The 21,884-nt window shown below is 40.0% G+C and overlaps 1 protein-coding gene across 1 annotated transcript in view; it reads right to left on the reverse strand.

Moving 5' to 3' along the window:
• Positions 1 to 8,993, reverse strand: part of FGF10 (fibroblast growth factor 10) — an 83,085-nt gene extending 74,092 nt beyond the window's left edge. The window contains exon 1 of the mRNA XM_073343901.2: positions 8,239 to 8,993. Coding sequence (XP_073200002.1) covers positions 8,239 to 8,578 — 340 coding nt within the window. The 5' untranslated portion in view covers positions 8,579 to 8,993. The remainder of the gene's footprint in view (positions 1 to 8,238) is intronic.
• Positions 8,994 to 21,884: the final 12,891 nt, after the last annotated feature.

Raw genomic sequence — 21,884 nt, forward strand, 5'->3', positions numbered from 1 at the left:
ACTAGTACTCCTTTTCTTTTTGATCAGTCCCTTCATGTTCTTAATCACATCTTGATCCAGAGGTTGCATCAAAGATGTAATGTTAGGGGGGTAAGATTTCAAGCTGAATGTTTGTGAGAACCACTCCTTGGGGTGTGCAAAGCAGTTATCCAGGAAGAGGCATCTCTTAGGGTTCTGAGAGCGAAGCTGACGATCCCACTTTTTTAGCCAGCTGATGAAAATTTCACCTGTATCCCAACCAGTCGCTAAACTGACATAACTGAGGGGAAGTTTCCTGAAATCCTTTGGAAAGCATCTAGGTAATTTTACCTTCCCAATCATGAACAGCGGGCGTTTGTCATTCCCATCCAGTTACCCTGTCCTTTGAAGCTTTCCCTCCTTCTTGCTTTTTATTTTTTTTCTACATGTCCTCTGTCATAGAGCCTTTCAGATAAAGTCCTGTTTCATCAGCACTGTAGATGTCAGCGGGGAAAACTTTTCAGGAATGTGAGGAAGTTTTTCTTACTGTCACTGCTAAGCCGCTGGTTTATCCACCCACTGTTTTTTGCCGTGCTCTTCTTTGAAAGTGATATTGAAGCGTTTCTTCCATCTGGCAAACCAACCGTCACTTGCCTTAAAATTTTTTAATCCAAGTGAAGCAGCAAGCTGAAGGGCTTTTTCCTTGATTGTGGGTCCAGTAAGCAGTGCTCCCTGTGCCCTCTTCTCCTTGAACCATATAAAGAGAACCTGGTTGACATTAGGAGCTTTTCCTTCATGCCCACTCTTATGGCAGCTATTCGACTGTCCGTCTTCATATTTAGCCAAAAGTTATCCTTCTGCTTCAATATTCTGCATGCAACCAACCTGTGCAATTCCCACTTGATTGCAACTTGTTTTTGAGTAGCCCCTGGAGTGAACAGTCTTGGATAATCTGTACTTTTTCTTTCAGTGAGAGACTTCTTGGCATTTTGTCCGTTTTTGCCACACAAAAAAAGATACAATCTCACAAATGTTGCTCTTGTGCGGTGGCTATGTTACTGAGTGGACACTTCACGTTAGGGAAAATGTTCCCAGAGGAAATGTTGCTGGTAAGCAGCAGTTGTTCTTCCAAATTGTTGCTGCAAACAAGCATCTACTGTACAAGCATCAAGAGAAACACCATGTGGAAAGCGAGGAAGAAATTATACAGCTTTTTGTTTCAGCATGTTTTAATTTTTGAAGCTTGTCCCGTGTGTGAAAATTCCTCTTTAATCACAGAAGATATACAATATTGACAGATTATTTAGAGCTAAACATGGAAGGAGATAGGCTAAAGAATTATTAGCCTAACTATAAAATAAGGTAATGCTTTACTACTTACACTATGAATCTATCAAGCAATAATTGGATGCACGTGTTAGTAGCAGTAAAAAGGCATTGTCCAGTTCTCCACCTTACATGGGAATATACTTTAAGTGTTTTCTTTGATTTATGGTTCCAATTAGAACAGAATGTTCAAAGAAAGAACAAAAGTGACCTGATTTAAAAGCAAAAAGAGTGCCTTTAAAGCTATTGTTTTGCATGTGACCTGGCTCACATTTAAATTAATGGAAACTCACATTTGTGTAAAACTGTACCCCCTCAAAGAATTAATTCAGTTTTAATAATCCATTCAATGATGAAAGTGTACACACTTTTTTCCTTTAAGATTTTGGTGTTTATAGACAGAGATGGCTTTCCAGGAAACAGGTTGATTTCTTCTTAAAGCTTTGGATGGCATGTTTTCTGTCTGATTTCTTCTTTATTCTATATTGTAAAGCATCTTTGCTCATTACAGTAAGTTGGCACTAGCAACAAAGGCAACTAGTACTGTGAGAAAATCATTTTCCCAGTCCACAGAACCAAGTAATAAATACCATTTATTCAAGCATCTGAATAATAAGGAGCCTTAGACATTAAAATATTGGAGAGCCTTTTGCACTAAATATATCTTTGGGGTAAGAGAAGGATAATCTCTTTGTTAGCCATGCATAGTCTGACTAGTAATAATAGTGCATTTGCCAACATAGAAATTAAAGTATATTGGTACAGAGTCCATTTGTAAATCCTCCGTCCATTACACATCAAAGAAATTGTTTTTCATATCCTGGGGTGAGTGATGCCAATTTTTTATTTAATTCCAACAAGATAATATCTGCTATTAATATTGACAAATTTTGGAATTGTATAACTATAAGGAACACTTGTACTATTTTAAAGGCAAACAAGGTCATAAAAGTCTTTAGAAATAAGATTTAAAAAAATACCCTGGAACAATACACTTTAACCCTCCACTTCTTGCTGCAACTGCACAGAATATTGATGACATTAGATTTGTGTGTAAACTGTAATTTTAATTCAGTACATTTTTTTGAGTAATTAAAGACTCTGAGTCTAGCTTCGGAAAAAAATGGATAGACTCTAGAACTACTCCCATAGTGGCTGCTTAATCTCTATACTGACTTTGTTGGCACCGTTTCCACCTCCTCAGCTGGAAAACTTTTGAGGAAAAACACAATATTGTGGTTCAGAAAGGATTTTTTTTCCCATTAGCACTCACGTGAAGGAGGTTTTATCCTGTTTGTGTTTAACATTCACGAATCTTCAATGTGATAAAAATAATTGGAAACAACCAATAGCTTATTTTGAGGAGACACAAAGGGTAGAAAGACATTGTTAGCAAATATAAGCTCTCTTTCAAAATGTAAGGCTCTGTAGATGAGTGAAAACTTTATTCCTACAGGACCTGATCCAACTCCCAGTGAAATCACTGGCAAAACTCCCACTGACTTTATTGGGAGCTGGATTGGCACACAAAATTGGAGACTCAAAAAGGGCATCTGAAAACATTTAAAATGCCTTCTTTCAAGATAGAGATTCTTACACTATAGTGGAACATGCTTGAGAAGTTTCATACTGCCTTGAGCCACATTCTACGGTCCTTACCAACTCAAGACTACAGAATCATCTTGTTGAAATAGCAGTGTGGGATATGTAAGCTTACTTGTCCTTGGTCTCATATTCTTCGTAGGTTCTCAGGGTGACCCAACTAATGCTGTCTTAGTCTTCTTTTGCAAGTGGCTATAAATCAGATTTATTAAGACAAAAAGAAAAAAAAGACTTTTTATAACTATAAATTTTAAGAAATTTATGATGACGCTACACTATCAGTGTGGAGGGTCCACATGGTGGGAATGCAGTCAAGGTAACAGGAGAGTGTCATGTAGACATTAAATAATACAATTCCTTCCATATACATAAATCCCAAGTGTCTGTGCTTGTATGCTGATGGTTATAAATTATATAACTGAACTCCAGGAACAACCTAGACTTAAATGAGTTACCAGTTAAGTAATAAAAATGTATAGATTTCCTTCCCGGGAAACAAAAATATTTATTAGGAGGCAGTATATGATTTCCTGAGGTCAATATTTTTTAAAAAATTTTGAACTGTCAACAACATGTAGTAACTCTTTGTAAAAAGTGACACAAGGGAAATACATGAGCCTGGAAAGCAGTCTTTCATTTAAAAAAAATATTGTTTAATATACTTAACCAACTCTGAAAGAATTAAAGTGATCTCATACAGTCTGTTTTAATAATATCAAGTATCAAGACAGCACTGTTTGCTCAATGTTCTAGTCTTCTATTTAAAGTTGCAGCTATCTCACTGTTATTTACAATCAAATTAAATGGTTTTATTACACCTGGGAACAGTTAAACATTGGCTGTCAGCTGTAAACAATTACAAGAGACAATGAAATTAGTAGATTTTTCTTAAATAGTCATGTATCCTTAATCTAATGTGCCACTGTTAACATAGGTGACATTGATGTAGATTTTCTTTGTGCATTATATATCTGATCCAAAGTTCACTGAAGTCAGTGCAAAGACTACAAGGGCCCACTGAAGTCAATAAGTAGGTATACTAGAAGATAAAATCTCATCTGCTGTAAATCAGTGTGATTCCATTGATTTAAATATAGCTGCATCAGTTTACGCTAGCTCAGAATCTACCGCTATGGCGTCAGCCTAATTTGAGTGTAAGCTCTCTGTGGTAATGGCTGTACCACCTCCGACAGTATGTTTTGTACAGCACTGTGCACATAGAGCCTTACTGCAAGTGAAAGCCCATGGGAGTGAATGGGAAACCTTCCATTGATTTCAGTGAGCTTTGGATCATAGATTTCATTCAGTAAATAAATACATACATAAATAAATAATCGGTCCAATTCTGCAATCCCTATTCTGGCTGCAGAACTTAATAACTACACAGTTCATATTTTACCCTCTGCCCTTGTTACTGCTATCCCAGTTAACATTCATATCTTCAAGGCCTTCAGGCAGTTCCCTCTGTCGTCAATTTTTTATTGTTTTTGACAGTGTAATACTAAAAAAATTTAATGTATATTTACCTTAGCCAACTCATCATAAATTATATGGGCCAAAATTCACTCTCCATTACACCTGCGCAATCCCACTAATTCCAGTAAGGTGCAACTGGGCCACATGTCTACACACAGGAATGCCTCTATCTTTACATATGCTAAAAGCTCAAAACTCTTCTTAGCCATCTCAGATGTCAAGTTATAGGCAATACTTTTGTAATTACTCAAGGCTTTTGTTTCACACATGCTCACAGTCACTGGAGAGCACTACAGCTGTTTTATTCACTTCTAGAAATGGACTTATCAGGAGCTGTAGCAAGAGGACCTTGCAGCTGCAACACTGAGGTAAGAACTAGTGCTGAGTGGTAGAGTTTCAAGGGCAAAGCTCTAGATGTAAAGAATAATAAAACAAAACCTAAACTCTCCTATTTATATCTAGTGACGGATATACTCCAGCTATGATAAATTATGAAAGCTCCCCCAGACTTCTTACAGAATAGTCATAATTCACCCGTTCCCGTTATCCTGGAGGTATGTAAAGGCTGAGGTAACAGTTCTGGTGTAATCAAGTTGGAAAACATCTGCCAAAGTAAACCTTTATTTAGTGCATACTATATAATATTTATAGAGCAAAGCTATGAATGCTTCTTGAGCCATTTTAGGAACTGGAAACTGAATTGTACTTTCTGAAGGTTTATCTTGACTTTCTCCGACTGCTTCTTTTACTTTATAGCATTTCACTGGCAAGCTGCCATTAAAACTGTTGTCTAATTACACAGCATATCAGAAGCTTGCAGCCCCATAGATAGCATTTTGTGTAGTATAACTGGATTTTAAACATTATCATCTGAGTGAAAGAAATTACTCCCCAGATTAACATATTTAAAAAATAAAGCCCTGTGTGTCAATAGCAATCATTATTTGTTTAGGGAAATGTGATTTTGGATGAGGAACTTATTTCAGAGGTTAAACACCCTAATATTTAACAGGCTACAATTTGATGGGCTCGTTAGATGACTTACCCCTTAGGTATGGCAGGAGTTTATTCACATGTAATTACACATTTAGACAATATCTTAATGATGATATGAAATACTTCCACTGACTCAGTCCATCTGGAGATTATGGTGGTGTTCTGATTACATAGCCACATGTTAAATTATGATTCACAGAACCTATGCTTTTCACTTACAACATTTTGATATGGATGTTCTTGAAATACAAGGCAACATAGGTGGGGATCATTTAACACAGTTGTGTGCTTTCATGAAGACATGTTAATTTGCATTGATATGTAGTTAAAGAATAGTGTAGATGTTTGACTCTTTTTGATCTGATAGCAAAAAATTAAATACTTACTAAAATATTATATATCCAGATGGGTTTGCTTTTTAAAGGTATTCCAATACTCTGCTTTAAATAACTGACTTCATTTAAGCACTCTCAATTTTTCATTTTGAAGAAACTGTGCCCTTCATTTACTTTATGTAAACTTTGCTGACAACAAGCTAGAATTATTTTGTAGTTCAGAATTAATGCTTGACTTACATCACCTGATGATTACCTGTTTTTTTCATTCCCTCTAAAGCACCTGGCATTGGCCACTGTAGGAAGACAGGATAGTGAGCTACATGGACCATTGCTCTGACCCAGTATGGCCGTTCTGAAGTTCTTATGTGCATGGGGGGGAAAACAGGTAAACAAATCCATGTTTTATTTAATTTTTGGCACTGCGGACAAACATTCTGCAAATCTGAAAATATCTATGAAATGTCAGCAAGAATATTAACTGCTTTCTAATTTTATTATGTGTTGGGTGAAAAACAAAAAGACCTAAGCATAATGCCAGATGGATTAAGGGGAGTTGCTCCTACCTAAGGACTGTAGGATTGGAGCTCTGATCATGTGTATGTTTGTGTTTCCCTTTATTCTCTTTCCTCAGATAGGGACCCATCCTGTAGGCACTTACACATGTAGGTAACTTTATCCAAATGAATAGTTGTACTGCTTAAAATAGGACTACTCACCAGAGTAAAGTTACTTGCCTGCATAAATGTCTACAGAATCAGGCCCTTAGTACTTCCCATTCCCTTCCTGAAGCAATATGCTCACACAAAATCTATTTACTTTACAAGTAGAGGAATACACATTTAGAAATACATTTATGAGAAGCACAGTACTCTGCTCTATTAAGAAACATGGTACAATAAAGGTAACAGCTAAGTACAGGCTAACCCATTGAAATGAAGTCTTCAGCATATGATTGTATCTCATAAAACTATTTTCTATGAAAATTAAAAGACTACATGGTAAAGCCAATCTGCTTTGACACCTAAAGCATTACAAACATAGGCTTAACACTGCAGAATTAACACCTGTGATAATATAAAATATGAAAATAAGTTGCTAGTTGTAGCAAGTGGAAGCAATGACACAAGAACTCAAATGAAAAAAAAAAAGCTTATTATGGAGGTGTAAAGAAAGAATGCAAGTACCGGAGAATTAATTGTAATCTTTTTTAAATATATAACATGGCATCCTGCCAAACCACACTCTGTACTTTACTTACTGTTTCAAGCAGCTCTCATTTATTTTTTAGTTTAGCAGGGCATATATCCCTAGGTATATCTGGATTTACACCTAAGACCAACCAGCTGCTCTTCACCCATAAGATCAGATAAAGTAGCTGTCTCAAACATTGGTATAGCAGGGGCTACCTTATCAACACAGGGATGTCTGCATTTAAAAGTACACTACAATGTATTGTGATTTCCTACAGTTCCCCACACACACTTGAGACTATTCATTTTCTTGCCTGCACAAAAATTACATTTCTCAAGACTGACTCCCAAAAATATATGACCAGAGACACCATATTACTAGAAGCCTCATTAGTATGGAGAGAAACGTTCACTCTGCGGGGTAACCTACAGCCATTGGAACAGCCTGGTGACTTTTACTTTGAAAATATTTCTTCTTTAAAACGCGATGACAATGAAATGTGTGTGAGGTCCGCATGAGTACAGCCCCAGATGTTTACGATGCAGTGGAAGTACAGCAGTGCTGCAATCTGAGAGCTTTCCGAAGAAAAGAGGACAACAGGACACCGCAAAGCAGCACATATGCTATTGACCACGCAGACAGGAGCATCATGTTACCAGAGAGAAGGCAGGGCAAAGACAAATAGCAGCGCTGGTGCCTTAAAAGTTAACTTCATGGGCTGCAATCACCCAAAACGCAGCAACATGCAGGGACAGAAATCAAAACCAGAAAAACACTTTTCACGGGATGGGGAGTGGAAGGATTGGGGGCGGGGGCGGAGGGCGAGAGAGAAGTAGATAAATCTTGTGGGGCTTAACGGGAGGTGGGGAATCAATGTATTGTTTTAAACCAGAGTTCACATCAAACCATTCTAATGACAGGGGATAATTGTTTTCAGACTCAGTAGAAAATACCCTCTCTCCACCCCCACCCCCCTTTACAAATCTTTCTAATTTGCTTTTCTGCCAGCCCAGGAAACCAATTGTGTTCACTCAAACCATTTGCAAAACAAATTTCTGGAGAGAGATGAGATGTGCAGATAGGAGAAGGATGCAGCGAGCAGAGTCCAAAGAGACACCCCCCTACCTCTCTCTCTCTCTCTCTGTCACCTTCCCAAGCAAGTGCTCTTGAGAACTAAAAGTTTGGATGGCGGGGGGGGGGGGGGGAAGGGGGGCATGTGAGCAAACGATTCACCGGTAGTGGGGTGACTGTCCTGGTTGTGTAGGGCTTTTCAGGGGGGCGAGGGGTGTGACATGGATTGGGCTCCCTCTGGGCGCTCAGGTTTTAGGGGGTGCGGGGAGGCAGTACTTACTGTACGGGCAGTTCTCCTTCTTGGTCCCGCTGACCTTGCCGTTCTTCTCAATCTTGAGAAAGTACTTGTTGTAAGAGTAGAGCTTCCTCCAGCGCACATCTCCCTGGAGGTGATTGTAGCTCCGCACGTGCCTCCCCGCACTGGCAGGCGAGGAGAAGGATGAAGAGGAGGAGGAGGAGGAGGATGAAGAAGACGCGTTGGTGGCCTCTGGGGACCGCATGTCCTGGCAGATGACAGACCCAGAAGACACCAAGAAGAGCAGCAGGAAGAGGCAGCCGCCGCTGCAGCAAGGCAGGTGGGAAAAGGCGGAGGCACCATTTGTCAGTATCCATTTGCACATTGTACTGAAACGCTGGGCGCTGGAAAATGTCTCATCAGAAGAAACATACTGGAAGGGTAAAAGCTGGTAAAAGGCAAGTGGAGAGCTGGTGGCTGCTGCTTCTGGTTAGAGCCCCCTGAGCTGTGATCTGGCCTGAAGTGAGTGCACCAACATCCATAACTCGGGACAAATCGCCTCAGAAGTTGCTGCCTTTTTAATCCTCCGAGTCCTCCCTCACGGAAGAAAGTTGGTGGGGTGTGTGTGTGGTGGTGGTGGTGGTGATGGTGGTTAATCCTCTCTCCTTTTACTCTCACCCCCCCTCCCCAACCTGGTCTGAGGCTTCCCCGTGGTTATTTCGTTCTCTTCCTCCCTCCTTTCTTTACCATCTTAGATGCAGAAAGGTCTGAAAAATAGATGACAGCAGAGTGAACAACGATAGCAACAATAAATAACGACTCGAACCCAAGGGGGGTACTGCAGGGGGTTTCTTGCCCCAAGCCCACACACCCTCCCCTCCTCCCCCCCCCCCCACTTGATGGCTTTTGCACCTTCTTCTGATTTCCCCACCCCCTTTCCTTGGCAAAGCGCAAGCCAGTTGTACAACTCGTCCCCTCTCACTGACAGCCCAGAGGAGGCAGTTTCTTTGTTTTGCTTTGAATCCTCCAGAAAGTACCAAAAAAAAAAAAAAAAAAAAAATTCCAGAGAGAGAGAGAGAGAGAGAAATCCCAACTTCTCTCCCCCGTCTGGTTGTAAACAGGTTGGAAGCTGTAGCCTCAGTGTATGTCAGTGATTACAAGCAAGAGGTGGGATGTGCCTCTGGTGGTCAACCCTTATTTGCAGGGGGTCGGGCAGCGGTGGGACATCTGAAACCCTTTTGCAGCTGGAGTGAGCAAATGCCTGCTGTGGAGGGAGCCTCCGGACGGAACTTCCTCCCAGTCTGCGGCAGAAGCAGCGGCAAGCAGCCTCCCGCTCGTTGCTAATTGCTCCTAAAGCGTTCTTCTCCTCCGAGTGCTGGCCACCAGCATGGCTTGGAGACTCATGCTTTACTAATTCCCCTGTCTTCCAGGCTGAACCAATCCCCTCTAGGGAACCCCCCTTCTTTCCTTCCTTCTGCTTCTTTTTTTTTTTTAAATGCTTGTTTTCTAGCGCAGGATTTGATTTGATTTTTTTGGCAGTGAAGTGCTTGAGAGAACCACCTGGAGCTTGTTGCTGTGCTGACTTCCCCCACCCCCCTTCCTGGGCTAGAGAAGGGATCGGGGGCGAGACTGGTTAGAAGAATATAGTGAAGACAAGCCCTGAAAAGTAAGATTATATGTTGGTCAAGGAGAGTAAAAGGGAAGACACATAATTAGCTCCCTTTCCTTCCCCTCTGCCAGCTTCCATGGAGGTCTCGCCCCCCCTTTAATGTATCATTGATTTCTCGCTTCCGTCGCTGAAATAAAAAGTTCACACTTTAGCCTGCTCTTTCTTTTAAGCCTCTCAAGATTTATCTCCCCTCACCCTCCTGGTCTCAAATGAAATCGGGGATCTAAATGACCTATGATTTCTAATTATTAACATGAGTCATTGACTGAATCACGCATCGGACTTCAAAGCAAAAAGGGGCTTTTATGGGGATTGCAAAATTTTCCTCATAAAATCTGTCTGAATGGGTTTCTGTGGGCTTTTTTTAAGCCAACAATTAACAGTACATCACACAGGGTTGCCTAAGTTGTTATACCTTAATAAGGGGCCAGGGAGTGCCCCTGCTCGTGCTTAAGGACAGTCGGTGCACAAGACATTAAACTGTACATCAGCATTCACCAATGCAGCATAATCCGTATAAAATGCAAGATAACGAAACATTATTAAGTAAGAGACTCCATTACAGAGGGAAACTGACATGTGGAAACAAAATGGGTTATCCTGTGCATAAGCATGGAACTTGTCTGAAACAGGCATAGTCAAAGGGAAATAATGCGGATCAATAGAATGCAATGGGAAAAACAGCCTCTGCCATTATATTGTTCATTTGGAATCAATCTTACGTTGAACAGCAGAAAATACATAAAAGACAAATAGTTATAAAATTAGATTGATTCATTAGGCTGGGCTCTTTAGTATATTGTTAACTTCACAGTAGAAAATTAGAAATGATTTTCTCCAATTTTGGTGTTTACTCAGTTGCAAAAGAGTCAGCTCTTAAATTTATGTGCTTAGATTCTGCGGGTGACATTTAAACAACCTTAAAAATGGAACCATTTAATGCTGGAATCAATATGTTTTATGATGTTGTTTATGTTACTTCAGAATATTTATTCTTCATATTTTCACTGTGGTAAAGGCTTCAGAAAATTCTCAGGCTTAATTTGATTTAAGATTTATTTTTGCAGTTACTAATCTTAAAGAGAAAAGAAAAAGAAAAAGTCTATTCTATAATGAATGGCTGACAACTTTAATGTGGCCACAATGTTAATTTCAATTTTCTAGCTCATAGTTTTATACCTGGGTTACCCACAATGTCTGAAAGATACGGTATAGGGTTTCTGAGGGATTTGTGTTTCAGCCAAAAGTTCAGCTGATTCAAAAAATTTAAAATGCCAAGTAATTAAAAATACATGTCTTTTAAATTGTACGTGTGATGAAACTATCTGATTATAGCACTTTGTGCTAACAAATGTTACAAAATGCAACAATTTTTTTTAGAGTTTCTCTGCACTGGGAAGAGAAAATATCACAGGAAGCTAAAAAGGCTTTACTTAAAATATTATTTAAAGCCTCACATCTGAATTTTCTGCTCACGTGAGAAATTCTACTTAGACTTATTTATAACTTCTGCTTGGTTGCATGAATGAAAAATAAAAATTGCAACTTTAGAAGTTTCATATTAAATCTGGTTCTGGCAGGTGCAATACTTAGTGCAGTACTTAAAACCACTACAACAGATAGAGTCCTTTTCTATACTGTGTGATGACAGGGAGGGCATTTACAAAACAGAGCCCAAATGAAAAGCTGACATAGCTTTTTAGATTATATCTCATTCCTTTTTCTACTTTCTGTATAGCCTTTCTTTTATAGCACAGTTGAATCCCTAAATACCCCACTACTTTGTATTGTTAGGTCACCTCTTAGGTTAGCCTGAGAAAGCCTGAGAAAAGTTCCACAGGAAAGATGCACTATTTAACGGAATTCAATCTGTCCCAATAGATTTGAATCACTAACATAAATGTATGAATGTAGATTATATCTCTGTAATGAGGCCTGAATCATTCTCAGTTACTTCAAAGGACTGAAATTCAACCTTCCTTTTTAGCAGCAACAATCAGACCTTAATGGGTTCCTTTATTAATTGTTCCACTGCTAAGTTTGAAAAGGAACTAACTTCAGTACAGGTCCTACACTAGAAGTGGTACCTACTACCTCTAAAACTGTTTCTTTCTTGCCTCCAAGCTCTTTACGATTTTCACATAGCTTACTTAGCGGCATTCTCAAACATTCAGTAACATTGACTCATCCACATTGAAACAAAGCAACCCCCCTTCTCAAAAACTTATGCAACGAGTAAAAAACATTTTTCAGGGTGCTGTTTCGGCAGATCAACTTTCCTAAGAATGTTAGGGGAAATGAAGTACATACAGGAATTTTAATTGGAAATATTCATAACAATCTACTAGCTTCCTATGGTTGTATTGCATTTTTTTTCTTTTGATCAGTAGAGTTTTTTTTACAGAATGAATTGCAAGTGTTCCTGTAGTTAGATAAAATTTCATTTTTGAATTGCAGGAGTATCTCAAGGGTGGACATACTAGGCTCTACCTACTTTTGATTTCCCTCAAACTGTCATCTTTACTTGGTGTTGTAAGTAACTTCTATGTCTTTAAATTTGCAGCGTTGTCACCATCTTGGTCCCAGGATATGAGACAAGGTGGGTGAGGTAATATCTGTTATTGGATCAACTTCTGTTGGTGAAAGAGACAAACTGTCAAGCTCCACAGAGCTCTCTTCTTCAAGTAACCCTGAAAGGTTGGTTTAGGTAATAAACTTGTCTGAGGAAGAGCTCTGTGGAGCTTGAAAGCTTGTCTCTTTCGCCAACAGAAGTTGATCCAGTAACAGATATTACCTCACCCACCTTGCCTCTCTTATATGTTTAAGTGTTATTTTAGTCAGTTCACTCTGAAATACCACCAGCTTCCTGTGCAGACTTTGGACTGCTGGATAGTAATCATGACCATTTGCTGCTGACTGTGTAATTAGAGATGTGTATTCACCTTATTGGATCCAATCCTGCTCCCATTCTAGTCCATAGGAATTTTGCCAGCCACTGCAATAAGAGCAGATTTGGGCCAGTGATGTCATTGGTAAAGAGAGTGCTGCCAGAAATGATGTAAAGAATGCTACATGACAGCAATGATGCAAACAATGCAGTCTGTAGGCCAAATGCAGGCTGCAGAGTTCTACAACGTGGTATATGACCAATCCCACTTGTACAAAAGTGGCATGACAGGTAGAATCCACAAGTCCCAACATACAATACTCTGTCTCAATGTGAGGCAGGCCAGTCAGACAGAGCAATGCATGCTGAAACCTTTACACCATATGATGTACTCCCATAAACGAGGGCAGATGCAATCTGTGGCATTTTATGCAAATTAAGGTTTATGACAAGTCACCATTATGGTCTTCCTGTGAGCAATCTGCAATATAACAAAAATTATCTCTGTCCTTCTGTAGTGCTTTTCCACATATCTCAAAGTGCTTTACAAAGGCAAGCAAACATTATTATTCCCATTTTCCATAGAGTGTGAGGTATAGTAGAAGCTCAGAGTTACAAACACCTCGGGAATGGAGGTAGTTTGTAACTCAGAAATGTTCATAACTCTGAACAAAATGTTATGGTTGTTCTTTCAAAAGTTTATAACTGAACATTGACTTAATACAGCTTTGAAACTTTACTGTGCAGAAGAAAAATGCTGCTTTTAACCATCTTAATTTAAATGAAACAAACACAGAAACAGTTTCCTTACCTTGTCAAATCTTTGTTTTTAAACTTTCCCTTTATTTTTTAGTAGTTTACATTTAAAACACTACTGTACTGTATTTGCTTGTGTGTGTGTGTTTGTTACTGCCTGATTGCCTACTTCCAGTTCCAAATGAGGTGTGTGGTTGACTGGTCAGTCCGTAACGCTGGTGTTCATAACTCTGAGGTTCAACTGTTAATAAAGAAATTAAGTGACTTGCTCAAGTTCACAAAGAGTGAAACTCATTCCTATGCATAAGACCAGCACAATGCACCCTTTACGACCCACTTAATTGGGTTTTAAGTGATACACAGACCTTGGACACAGGCCCTCTGCACATGGGTGGATTTAATCCACAGTGAGTAAGTGGCAGAGATGGGAAAGAACCTACATATATTCATTTCTAGACCCATTCTCAATCCAGTAGACTGTAGTTGCTCATTGCTGTATACATTGCCTATTGCAATATAGATGACTGCCTGGGTAATATTACCTTTTGTAACACTTGAGCAACCCTTGAGTTGTTGCACACGCTTAAAATCTTCAGCTGAGTAACCAACACAATTCCATGTGTACGAGCAAGGGCTATATTAAGAGTTTTAACAGAGTTCAACTTGGGTTTGCATTTATCTTCCAAAAAAAGCTTGAATTTCTAATTCAGTCATAACCATGAAAACACATGCAAACAGCAAGTCTGAAATAAAATTGAGTTAATCAAGGCCTGACTCTGCCCTAGATCCATATTGCGGTATTGTAATGGAAACATAGAGCGTTAAAGAGAGACTGTCAGCTAAAAATCATATATATTGCGTAACTGTATTACTAGGAGCACCTTCGATGGATAAAATTGAAAGAATTTTAAAAATCCAAGATTCTGTTTGCAATTCGCTCAGCAAGGACAATGAAAACAGATGACTCACTTTTTCTATTCAGTCCTCTGGTCCAGTAATGATTCTATTGGAGTCAATAGTAAAACTCCCATTAGTTTCTGTGGGAGTAGGATTTGGCCAGTTGGCAATTTTGCTTTTCAGTTCTCATGCACTAGCACAGTGCTGCAATGTGGAAGTTGCAAACACTGAAAGGGGATGTTTAAATTCAAATAAAAACTGTTTTACTGAAATGAAAAATAGTTTCCTTAAAAACGTTCTAGGACATTTAGATTTTGTAAAAGCTCTCTCCACTCCTCCAGTTCACTTACATTTTCAGCTAAAGTCCCTGATAGTATTCTTAAGTATTTCAGGAACTGATAGCAATCTCTGACTTTACATCATCATTCACCAATATTGTACCATCTTCCAAAAAATGCAGGTTACCAGATCCAGAGGTCTTCTGAATTTGCAATGACAGATATCCAAAAGGGACATGATTTGGACAGAAGGCTTAACAGATTTCTTTGCTGCTGTCTGAGATTGAACCAATTTTAAATGATCTATTCTCTCGATATGCACACAAAACTGCCATTGATGGCAGCACATACTGAGAAGGTAATAGATCTCAAAAAGTGTGAACAAAAATTGATTTTTTGTTCTAGAGGGGAGCTGGGGAGGAGAGTGGAGAATAAGTCCTGGACCCTCCTATATCATAATTATCTGGCTCATGTTAGTGTTTTATATGTGTTTTTAAAGAGACAAATGTAAAATGCGCCACTTAAACTGGTGTGACTAGGGGATAGAGCAATGGACTGGGACTCATGATACCTGAGTTCTATTCCTGGCTGCTACTAGTGTGCTGGATGACCTTGGGCAAGTAACTTCACCTCTCTGTTCCTCAATTTTCCCATCTGTAAAATGGGGATAATGATACTGACCTTCTTTGAAAGTGATTTGAGATCGATTGATGAAAAGCTGAGAGCTAGGGATGATGATGATGATGATTGTTATTAAGGATATTGGGCAAAATGCCACTTCTCTTACTCTTGAAGCCAGTGGTATATATGCAGCTAAAGCCACCTGGATTTGGCACATCCTGTAGATTTATGAAATTTCCTTGTGAACTTCTGGTGCAAAAATCAATGAATGGATTGTTGTGATCCATAAAAATAGTTTTTCAAATGTGGCATACAAAGTAGCGTCAAACTCCATATGCTTTATTCCTTCCAGGCTCCAAGAGTTAGAGAATGCAATAGGATAGATGTGAGGATCCAAAGGGAGGAACCTGCATCTGCTGGTCCCTGAGTAACAGCCTCTGTGTTGCCAGCCACAGCAGACCAGCAATTGCCAGGCTGTGATCCTTGTGGTGCCAAATGCCACAGGATTTGTGACAGTCCATGGAGGGCCTGATTGGTAGTACTTCCAGGGTCTCTGATTGGTCAAGGTGCACTACTTAACTTCTTGGTGTCCCCTCCAGACTTATCTGTGCAATGAGGTGGATCCTCACATGGCTGCTATGACAGACTCTTATGCCTGCACCTTGGCTTTGGTTCCTGGCTTCCAATTCCCTCTCTGGCCCTACCCACTAGGCCTAACTGGTTCCACCCACTAGGCATGACTGCCACACCCTGTCTGTGACAATAGAATTGCTTAAGCAACATGTGAGAAGTGTGCACATGGCAGCATTTCACGGCATGTCTGCTAGTGAACATGATGCATGGGCTTTCACACCATTTTTTAGCCTCTTGCTTTACTCATGCTACAAGCTCCATTATGTAATAATATATAATAATTACTGGACCTCTGTATTGTGCCTGGTGTGTTTGTTTGTCACAAACGTATTCGCTAAGATGCTTGGACTCTGCACGTTAAGCAGATGATTTAAAAGATTGTTATTCTTCATAAGATGCTAATTATGGTTATTTTCCCAGTCTGTTTATGGTTATGTTATGTCTGGTACAGAAAGTATGGTAAACTTTGTAAAATAATATATGTATGCCACATAGAGACAATATCCATGTAATTTTTGTTTGATAAATAATGCTATTTTAAAAAAAGAAATTAGTAGGAAATTCATTCTAGTGGGGTCCAGTGGAACAGACTGCAGGACAGACCCCAAAACACTTAACTAGAGTCCCATAAATAGCCATGTACATGGGTTGAACTCTGACCAAGTTTGGTAATATTTTTCTGACTCTAGAAATGCATGCCGCAGCCAAATCTGTATACTCCAATCTGCAAAATCTACTTTAAAGGGCAGAATCTGCAGGGAGTTCTACCACCCTCAGAGAGTATATTTTCTTTTCTCTCTGCATACAAAACTCCCTCAAATATCGGCCGCTGAAGTCTTCCACTAAAATGAACAATTGGAAGCAAAATTGACAGACCCTGGACAGGATGGGCAGAAGAGGATAGTAGTGGCTCTGCAAGATGCTCCCTTCTGTCACCCAATCTCATATAAGCCCATCCACTCCAAGTCTGCAGCACTTGGGATCTGAGGGTCTGGGCGTACATGTTAGGGGTGGTTGATGGCTGCATCTTGTGGCATCACACACACACATACTTCCTAATGAGAGTTAAAGCTGATCGTCTCAGACACTGAGCCTTTTGTGTGAATTCCCACTCTCTCCATGGATATCTCAAGATCTATGGAATTTTCTCACAGATCTTGGGATACCCACCGGATTGGTGGGTCTTACTCCCAACCATTCCCAGAAGCCAGACCTATCATATGGAACGTTGTGATGGAAATTCGGTGTCATGAAAACCCTGGAGTGTCCTGTCCCTGTGCAAGTTTTTCCTTGCATAGGGATAATCTGGTCCTTCAGTATATCAGAACATATTAATTACTTTGAATCGAACATATAGTAAGCTGGGCTAACTCTCAGGATATAACTGAAGCAAGATTAAAAATAAAAGTAGATGGTTACATGAATAAGAAAAATACCTGTACTTTCACAAGCTTTTATACAAATAAAGTCCTGGTCTCTGAAGGGTGCTGACCATCTACAATTTCCTTTGAACCAAATCCAGATCCTCTTACACAGAGGGCACAGAGCTTGGCCAAAGATCAACATCTTGGCTAGGCTCCGTGCCTGCTGAGTGCTATCAGAATTCAGGGAAGGAGTTCCTTCTAGCCAGTGCTTGTGGAGCTGTCTGAAATGAAGTTGAGAGGTGGGAACAGCAGGCCAACACACTCCCCTCACCACAGACAACTGGAGTAGCAGACAGGCTCCCTCTTTGTTATTTCACAACTGTAGGGGCAGCTCACACATTGCCACAGAAAAGGCAATGAGTAGTAGTCAATGGGACTACTTCTGAGAATAAGCACTACTCAGCGTGAGTAAGGGTTGCAGAACCGAGTCCTGTGTTAATTGGGAAATGTGTAAAATAATAGGTAAGCAATGGACAGCCCCAAGTTTAATGTGTATCTATATTCTGACCAAACATCAGTGGGTGCAAGATCTGGCCCCTAAAGAGGTTCTATGCTCTTTAAAGGACATAGAACATAGTATGCTCTTGATACACTAGATTCTAATGGGGTGTGCATGTAAGTGCTGAGCTGAACCCCCACACCCCAAACTTCTGATCAATTCTTTTCACAGGTGTAGAATACATGTATATTCTCACCTACTATAATTTAAAGGATACTGGCATCCCTGCACAGCACCAAGTTTTAGTGGAGTCTACTCAGACATGTTTTCTGGTTTTGGGTAATCTGTATATCTGAAGACAACATCACACGCTTGAAGCTATTTAACTAAAAAAGTAATGACTAAGGCCCTACTTAATTTGTGATATTGCGGAAATTGTAAATCCCACAATATTAGGCTTCCATTGCAATTTTGTCAGCTGGCTGGCTGACAGCAGGAGTCCTGCCATATACCGTCAGCCTTGCGTGGCTGATGGGTGGGGTCCCACTATCAGCCCTGTGCATGACAGGGCTCCTGCTGTGAGCCCTGTGCATCAATAATTGTAATAAAATTGTAATATATTTTTAAAACCCTTGCAGGTTTGTTTTCGAGTTATTTGGAGTGTATATACAACCCAGGTGGCCCGTCCAACCATTTTACCATGTCCAGTGAGCAGTCATGAGTTGTTATAATCATTACGAGATTCCCAAGAAAAATAGGGAGGGTATATAGCTTAGATAAAAAATAGATTTGGAGAAAGAAAGTTTTACACATGAGGGACAGAACCGCATGGAATAGCAGTTCTACTGTTTTTCCAAATACTCTCAAAGATGTTGAGAATGTCTAGTGAGTATAATAAAGGCCTTCTACTAAAAAGTTTTGCAGTTCTTTTTTGCTGGTAGTCCGGCATACCAAGGGCTGATAGGACTTTCTCACTAATCTTTGGCCATTTCTCCCTAGCACCTATGGGAGAAACCATAATATTCTATTTCTTTGGCTCCAGTTAGTTTTGTTTTTTATCTGGCTTGTTAGATCTTCATAATGTCTCACCTTCTCTTCTACAGTGTCTTCAAAGACCTTCTCCTTGTATTCTAACCAGACTGTGATGTCCACCACCAGGGCTTTCTCTTCTTTAACGAAGATGAGGTCAGGCTTTCTTAGTTCCTCTTCGGCGGTATGCAGGTGTGATTCTTTGTAGATCACCCATTCCAATTTTCAGGCTTCCCGCTTCAACATACCGCATAGTTTGTTGTGTCTTCTTATGCAGGCTTCCTGAACTGCCGGACATTGCCCTAAAATGTGGGATAAAGATTCATAAGAAGCAGGACAATGTCTGCAATTCATGATCGTATTTGTCCGGCCACGTCCTAAATGCTCTCTGGTGGGGTATAGGTTTGGTCTAAGTTTAAGAGCCAAAAGAAATTGACGTTCTGAAAACCCACGATGGAAGTTCATCCAATCACTACTTATTGGATCGCTGTCAAAATGTTCCATTCCACTGCCTTGGCAAGGCAGATTTTTCTAATGGGCTAGTTCTGTTTCTCTCCAATTACATGGGATCGGATATATCTTCTTAGGAGCTGGTTTCTCCCATTCGCTGAGAAGTTCTGAGAAGATCTGCCGGGGTAGTCTATAATCAATAGACACTAGATCTGTTATTCTAGGAATTTCATCCTCCTTCCCACCAGCAGTCACCCATAGGTTTTGGAATTCTTCTTCAATGTTGTTTGCCAATGCAATATTCCTAATAGTTTCGTCTTCCGAGTTTGCAATTCTATGCAACCGCCATGCTTGAACTGAAGGGATGAGGCTAGCAAGTTTCGTCACTCCGAGCCCCCCATCCCTGGTTCTAGCATAAATTAAACTAGAATTACAGGTATCAGGTGGAAGATGAAGCCACTGTTTCACGGTGTTTCTGATGTTATCATCTAATGAAGATAACAAGGTCTTTCTGGTCTCTGTGTGATCAGCCAGGCAGATGATTCTAGGTGTTGTATATACATTTAACATCATTAGCTTCTGTGAAGGTTTTAGTGGAGCTTTTTTGAGTCTTTCAAGCCATGTGTCAAGTTTTTCAAAGAACAAATGTTTAGAGAACCCAATCCATGGGTCGACTTTGCGTCCCAGATATTTTTCAGATTTGCCAGGTACGATCATATTCAAATCATCTTTGTTTATCTTCCAGGCATCACAATTATTGATGGTATATGAATCGTGAGTAGGGCTGAGAAAGAATCCATAGCACTTTTTGGATTGTACTTTCAAGCCAGTTAGCCTCCAAAAGGTTTCCAATATTTCAATGTTTATATTCACGTCCTCCTAGCTATCACTGAGCATGACCAAATCATCTGCAAAGGCAAGTGATGTTATCTTATTTATCCCATAGGAGAATCCCGTACCAGCCTTCTCTAGTGTTGTAATTAGAGGATCAAGTGCCAAGTTAAATAGCAGTGGAGACATGGGATCTCCTTGTTTGACGCCAACTTTTATTTCAATGGGAGAAGTGAACTCCTTTCCAACTTGTATACGGGTGTGGACATTCTTGTAGGAGTCACTAATTATATCCACAATATGCTGATCCAAGCCCCTTTCCCTTAGTACCCACATAATGTGATCATGGGATACTGAATCGACTGCCTTGGCAATATCAATGAATATGACTCCTAACGACTTTTTGCTCTTTTTGGCTTGATTTAATATTATATGGAGAATTTTAAGGTTCTCTGAACAGCCAGATGTAGCAGTAAATCCTCTTTGATGAGCATTTATTGGGCATGCTTTAGTGAGTCGGTTCACTATTATTCTCGAAAAGAGCCGTAGCACAGTGGAACCGATGGTTAGAGGCCTCCAATTCCCTAGATCTTTCAGGGCCTCAGGGTCCGATATTTTGGGATTAAAAGGGAACGGCATTCTTTTATACCATTGGGAATTATGCCTGTGATCAGCCATGTCTTGAATAATTTCTCAAGAGCATTACCTTCCGGGTCAACTAGGAGTAGGTTCCTCAGACTGACCTTGTCAGGTCCTGGAGCCAAGTTCTTATTCATCTCCTTTATGTTTTTCATTATCTCTTTAGCCGAGAGTAAGCTTTCAAAGAGCTGCGTTATCGGCAGTCGCATGAGATTTAAATTGGCCCAATCCTTCGAAGGGAGTTTGGGTCTCCCATTTGTTCTTATATGTTTCAAGGATTTCTGCAAGAGGGACTTGGCACTGCAAACAATCGGTGCCATCGATGATAATGGAAACGAGCTTGCATCTGTCGATCTTAAATAGATGCTGGTATCTCTTATAGATACCTTTGTGAGCCACTCTTTTCTCCATCCACTTTTTTTTCTTTCCACTCTTTGAGCTTTTATTTATGGCCATTTTACTCAACCTCTTCTTCAGTTCAGGTGCTTTCATCGGGAAGGTGGAGAGGATATCAATAGAGGTGGACTCAACAAGACAGCTTATGTTACAATTTCCAGCCATCCATGTATTTATGACTTCCATGTCAAATTATATCTGACCCTGGTTGACTAGATTTTAATTTACTTTATGTAGGTATATGTCCTTCAGCCCAATAATGGTATCAGGACTATCAGTCTTTACTTCCAGGTGGCATGCCTTTGCTACAATTTCTGGGTCAGCCGTTATCAATTTGGCGTTCTTATTAAGACCTAGTAGTCACCGCTTATCTGTTTAGCAGTTTTTGTTTTGATTTGTTCTGCAATCAGAACATTTATGGTCCTTTTGCCCCCAAATGTACTATTAAAGTCAGTGAGGAGCTGTTCTTCTTCAATGGTCCAACAACTTTTATGTTTGCCCTGTTGCCATTTTGCTTTGGGCTGACTGGCTTTGATACGCTCTTGATTCCATACCGCTGGATGGGCTATTCTCTTATGTTGCGAGAGCCCACTTTTGGTTTTAAATTGCTTGTTACGTATTTCGCAAGCCCAGTCACCCACTGATTCCTCAGTTATTTTCCCTTTGCATTTAGGAATATGACAAAGAATACTATGTACTTTTGGGTCAGTTTTATTACATAGGGAACACTGGAACTCCACAT

This window comes from Lepidochelys kempii, chromosome 5 (genome assembly GCF_965140285.1).
Source record: "Lepidochelys kempii isolate rLepKem1 chromosome 5, rLepKem1.hap1, whole genome shotgun sequence".
NCBI lineage: Eukaryota > Metazoa > Chordata > Testudines > Cheloniidae > Lepidochelys > Lepidochelys kempii.